The sequence below is a fragment of the Vanellus vanellus genome, assembly GCF_965231255.1.
Source record: "Vanellus vanellus genome assembly, chromosome: 6".
Classification (NCBI taxonomy): domain Eukaryota; kingdom Metazoa; phylum Chordata; class Aves; order Charadriiformes; family Charadriidae; genus Vanellus; species Vanellus vanellus.
The window spans coordinates 43,309,940-43,315,939 of NC_138911.1; the positions used below are offsets into that span (position 1 = coordinate 43,309,940).

Consider the following 6,000-nt stretch of genomic DNA (forward strand, 5'->3'; position numbering starts at 1 on the left):
TTTTGCCAAGGTGATGGAATACATAAAACATAACCTCTTCAGGTCTCTTCCTGCCCTACATTTCAATACTTCTGTATTAGAGTCACAATAATTTTAGTAGTCTTACTGACTTCAATGGATAAAGAAACATTTACTCAAATCTTCATGCAGCTGTGTGTCTCTACATATATTTTTGTGTCTCACTTACCAGAGAGGTTCTTGATAATTATCATTAAGGATAGAGAAAACCACCCAAAGAGTTATTAAAAAATGTATAAGACCATAAGTTTCAAAAATTATGGAAGGGGGAAAGAAAAAAAAAAAGGGGGGGGGGGGAGAAGAGAGAGAGGGAGGGAGGGAGGGAGGCTCTGAGCTTGACGCTGACAGTGTCCCTTTAAGAGCTGCTGTTATTCTTTGTGAGGGGACACCGGGCAGTCATGCTATTTAAAGCAGCAGCATTGAACTTACAGGAAAAAAAGACTTAAAAAAAAAAGAACCAACCAAAACCCAAACCAACAAACCCCTCAAAGTTTTTAATCCATGATTATTACAAGTGGAAAATTCTAAGATTACTTTAACTGAAACATATCTGAGGAAAACATTTTTTTGCCATTTGCATACAGGAGTAGTTTGTGTATCTAGTTTCATTCTCCTTCATTTCCTCTTTTGTTTTGTGTGGACCATTCCTCCCCCCGCCCCAAATTACAGGGAAGTAAAAAAAAAAAAAATTGTGTGAAAAAGTTACATTTGCTTTTGAAAGCATTATTTGTCTTTTGCCAGTCATTACCTGTAGCACATCAAAACCATCTGTGGCTTAGTCTGTTAACACAGTTTTATTGCAATGTTTTAGTGATCTCACTTAAACTTGGTTCAAGACAGAGGACAAAACAAAATCCTAACAGTATAGCAATAGATGTTACTTGTAGTGCTCTTTCCGTCCCTGTCTGGTGCACAAAGAGATTTACAAGGAACAGACACAACAGCTACCAAACCAAGAGAACGGTAGCAGCAGCGATACCCTTTCTCTTTACTTAAAGAGTAATAATGCACTTCATCATATTCCACATTCAACTTAAATTCACAAGTGCATCCGCTGCTACATCACATCTGAAGGCTCATCTACATCTTTATCAAGGGTATTACAGTCTTTGGGGCTTCCTTGCTGGTTCAAGGTGTCTCTAACTCTTGACAACATGGAGAAGGAAGTTCACACAAAACACATCCACAAAGCTCACTTGCATGGTCCCACATGCCTGCGAGAAGGGACTAAAAACTGAGTTGTTTTTGCAGTAGTAATCAATGCTGACTTCTCAGCTGGATGTCTTTTTTTTTTCTTCCCTATTTACATTATATAGTTAGTTTTCCATGCAAGGTAAGAAAAACAGCAAAGTTATCAGCAAATAATACTTTACTTGGTAGGTAGCTGATCAGAGGCAGTTCATTAACAGAAGCTAGAAATAAATTACATACAATCTCTGTGCTGACTGCACTTGCAATGGATATAAAAATCCAGCCTAGAAATTAGATGTCTTTTGCTTGAACTAACAAAGTATTCCCATTTAGTCCAAAATCTACTGTATTTTTAGTGTATTTCAAGAACATGTTTGGTTCAAACCATTTACTTTCATTCATTTTCTTAGCCTATATTAAAAACAAGTTGGGGGGTATCTTTTTTTTTAAACAGAAAAATTATATATTGGAGAATGTAAAACATGAGAAAGTCATATTAAGTAAGTGAGATTTAAGGGAGAGGAAGAAGCAGGAAAAAATATATGGAATGGCTAATTTGTAATAATTGTTATTTTTAATTCTGAAGCCCCTATGAGCCTCTAATACATAATCTATTTAGCCTGTGATAGGAGGGCAATCACAGAAGACAAACTCTGCCATTCTGGATCACAGAAGTGTTCTTGTACACTGTGTTGTCTCCAAAAGTAGTCAATAATGCACATTACAAAATAACGCACAAAAGAAACAAACAAACAAGCTCTACAAAGAGATACTTATTCCTTAATATTTACAGGTTAATTATGAATTAAGGAATATATTTCAAGTTTACAAGTTTCTCTTCAACAAAACAGAAAAAACTACCTAATTTAACTAAGGACACTTTAAAACGCCTCTTGAACAGATCTCTCTCTGACTGTAACCAAGAATTCCACAGGCCAATCTATAAACAAGTTTCAGTAAGTTTTGAAGATGCAAAGCTCCTCTTCCCCCTCCATGTTTTTAGAACGAGGAACATTCCTACGACTGTATCTATATTACTCATAGTTTTCTTTTTCAGGCTGTCTTCACAAGCAAGACTTCCCATACTTTAATAGTGGCTTTCACCACACATCTGTATCAGCTATTAACTTTCACAGACAAGGTGTCAAAGACTGGTGGTAACACCCCACTGGTTTAATGTGTTTCTCATGCATCTCATACTTGCTTTTCCAGCTACTCCTACAGCTACAGAGATTCTTTTGTGGGTCTGTCCCTCCAACCAGGGCTACAACTGAGCACGAAGAACATCAGTTCCCCCAGTTCCAGTAACTCCTGATAAATACAATCGAACACTGCCACCTAACTGCACCCCCTCTTAAAGGGTTACAAAATTAGGCAATGGTATTTCAGATTGAAAAGGAAATACATTCTTAACGTGAAAGTCACTTTACAAAATACTAGTCTTGCCAAATTCTCCTCTCATTAGCATAATGATTTCTTATATAGAGAAGAGTAATACTAATGTATGATTTGTAGCCATCTCTACTAAAGCTGGCATTGGCTTGAAAGAAGCTTTTCAACACTGTTTGTGCTCTGTAAAACAAAACAAAAACACAAAAACAAAACAAACAAAAAAACCCAACAAAATACACACCACCAACAAAAAAACAAACAAGAAAACAACTTAAGTGTTAACCATTTGTAGTAATTGAAAGCCTTTATATAGTTGAGAAAGGGGGTGAATTCAGGTTTTCAGGTTACCATATGTATCTATACAGCCTGCCTGATCTCATCAGGCTCCATAATTTTTAAACTCTCCCCTCAAAAAATTCAAGTTGCTATTGCAAAAGTAGATTCAGAGATGCCTGACTTAGACAATGGTTTTCCTTCATGCAATAGCCAATATAATTTTTAAGAAGTGGTCCCTCCCGATCCTTATTAATCTAATTGCCCTTGCTTAGGCAAAGAAACGGGAAATGTTGTTTTCAGGAGGCATTAGCTATTTGAAGCATCACTTTGCAACCAGCAGAGACAAGGATCAGCATCTTTAAAACTTGCTGAAAGATGACCCTGTGTTCTCCAGTAGATTATGCCACAAACAACTAACATTAATCTAAACTTACTCATCTGTGCCAGGACACTGTGCAGAGTAAAAAATACTAAACTTTTCAATCCAAAGCACCAATTTAACCCAACCTAACACAAAAAAGGCTACAAGATAATTAGGAAAAAAAAAAAAAAAAAACAACCAAACAAACCCCACACCAAAAACAAGCCCACCCCACATACACAAAAACCAAGCATAGCAGAGTTTTCTGCAGAGTTGTCCATATTCTAAGTCCTGACCTCCGAGCTAAACACCCACTGACATTTCTAGGGATCGCCTGTGTCTAAATTTATCCCTTAATTTGTGAACTTTGGTTAAATATGGAATTTGGTCTTTCATATTTTTTCTTAGTGACAACATCCTTGCAGTGTAAATAAGCCTGTCAGAGTACTTAAAATAGTCACCAAACCCTCTGAGAGAAGCAAGATGTTTTAAAAGGACACACTTCATGCTGACATTTTAGCAAAACTACATGTACCTGAAACGTATTTCAGTGCAGTGTCAACAAATACTTGAGAGTCATCTAATTACGTGATAATAATAATTGTAACCAGAAAAGCAGCTTTCAAAATATTGGGAGCTGGGGGAGGGGGACTTAATTCCTACAGAAACAGGAGGCTGTCAGCTCTTGCTCGTTAGGTTCTCATACGCCCTATAACGAAAACATTCCTTACAAAGCTTCCAACAAAATATTCAACACCCCCTCTTCCCCCCAGAGTATATTGTCCAGGAAACAGTAAGGCATTACCCTCCAAAGTTACCTAATTCAACTTCTTTAAAATTTTATTAGGTGAAGTGTATTTAAGCAAGAAAAACAAGTCTAAACACGAAAAAGATTTAGGTGTGCTCTAATTTCATACACTACAAATGAGAAGTATTTCAGATTTAATCTCATTTGTCTGCACGTCTTAAGAAAAAAAAAAAAGAAAAAAAAACAGGAAAAAAAGAGAGTTTGGATGCGGGGGCCTTTTTGTAGGCGGGGATGGCGCTGGATCAGACCGGGGGTGAAAACACATACATTTATCAGCTTTTTGAAAAACGTCTCGTTTCATACTTTCTGTCCATTGTTCTTACAAGCGATAAAAGCGGCAGCGAGTTCGGGACTACCCGTGCAATTATGCCTTCAACGGTTAACGACGATTTCACAATTCCCATCGGTTTTTTTTTTACACACGGGGAAGGGAAAAGAGAAGGGAAAAAAAAAAAAAAGGAAAGAGGGAAACAAAAAAGGAAGGGGGGGGGGGGGGGAATGGAACGGAAAACCTTGGCTAGGAAGAGCGATCCGGAGGGGACAGGTGTGCCCGCTCGGTTTCAGGCCGGGCTCCGCCGCCGGCCGGGAAGGGCCCCGCGTCCCGCCGGACAGGTGCGGCCATCCCCGCGGCCCGGGCCGCCTTACCCCCCGCCCGGGCCCGCCGGCCATTTCCAACCGGGTCAGCCGGCGGTTCCCCCGCGGAGGCGGGGCGAGCGCGGCCCTGGGCGGGCGCGGCGGCTCCGACACCCCGGCCCCGCCGGATGGCCGCCAACAAGGGGTTAACCGCGGCGGGAACCGGCCGGGGAGCCGGACCCGGTGGGTTCCGCAGGCGGCAGCAACCTCCCCCCCCCAGCTACCACAACAATAGGGCGGGCGGCACATGCCGGGCGGGCAGCCCCCGCTGCCCCGGCTGAACCCGGGCCCGGTGCGGCCCCTTCCGTGGGGCGGCCTAGCGCCGTCCGCCGCCGACACGCGGCTGCCGGCGGGGGTGAAGGGGGGGGGGGTAAGCCCGGGCCCGGCAGGCGCTCGTTATCGCCCGCCGCCTCCCACACGCGTAACTTTCACTTCCCCGGCGGGGACACGGGGGGGGGGAAGAGGGGGGACAAGGCCGAGGGCGACACGGCGGAAGGCGTGAGGAAAGAGCCGGCTCCCCTCCTTCCCCGCGAAGGGGAGGGGGCCGCGGGATACGCCCGCCGAGGAGGGGCAGGGATTCCCCCTGCCCCGGGCGAGAGATCCGCCCTCTCCCCCTACCCCCCCGTCGGGAGGGCACGGGCCCGGCGCCAGCCGTTCCCCCCCCTCCCCGTGGCAGGGCTCCCCGCGGCGCTGCCGGGGAATCCCCTCCCCGCCCGCCCAGGTGTCAGCCGTTCGGGGGGTTCAACCGCTCCCGGCTCTCGCCCGAGGACGGACGGACGGACGGAACAGGACGGACACACGGAGGAACAGGGAGACGCGAACGCAGAGGCGGGGGGTTGTCTCTTACTCGTAGTCCCTGAAGATCTCGTTAGTGACCCTGCAGTAGAAAACGCGCTCGTCCGGCCGAAGGTCGGCGGGGGGCTTCTCCCTCACGAAGGGCTTTCGGTGCAGCAGCGGCATCGCCCCGCTCCGCGCTCTCTTCCTGCCCCGGGACCCGCTTCAAGCGGGGGGGGGGGGGGGGGGAAGAATAACAGAATAACAACAAAATTAAAAAAATAAAAAAAAAAACGGATGGAGGGAGTGAGGGAGCGAGTGCGGGCAGCCGAGACCCCCCGGCCCGGGGAGGAGGGAGCGGGCCCGGCGCGTCCCTCCCCCCGGGGGAGCCGGCGAAGGAGCGGGAGAAAGCGCCGGCGGCGGCGGCGGCCTTTTGTGTGCCTGACACGCCGCTGCCTGCCTGGGACTGCGCGCGGAGCGGGCGGCGGATCCTTCCTCCCGCCTCCGCCTCCCTCTGCCTCACAATGGGGCCATGACGCCGAGCGGC

General features: G+C 46.0%; 1 protein-coding gene across 1 annotated transcript in view; it reads right to left on the bottom strand.

The window, feature by feature from the left end:
* BAZ1A (bromodomain adjacent to zinc finger domain 1A) overlaps nucleotides 1-5,676 on the bottom strand; it is a 65,504-nt gene extending 59,828 nt beyond the window's left edge. Inside the window, exon 1 of the mRNA XM_082484883.1 lies at nucleotides 5,527-5,676. Coding sequence (XP_082341009.1) covers nucleotides 5,527-5,639 — 113 coding nt within the window. The 5' untranslated portion in view covers nucleotides 5,640-5,676. The remainder of the gene's footprint in view (nucleotides 1-5,526) is intronic.
* Between the last annotated feature and the right edge of the window lie 324 nt (nucleotides 5,677-6,000).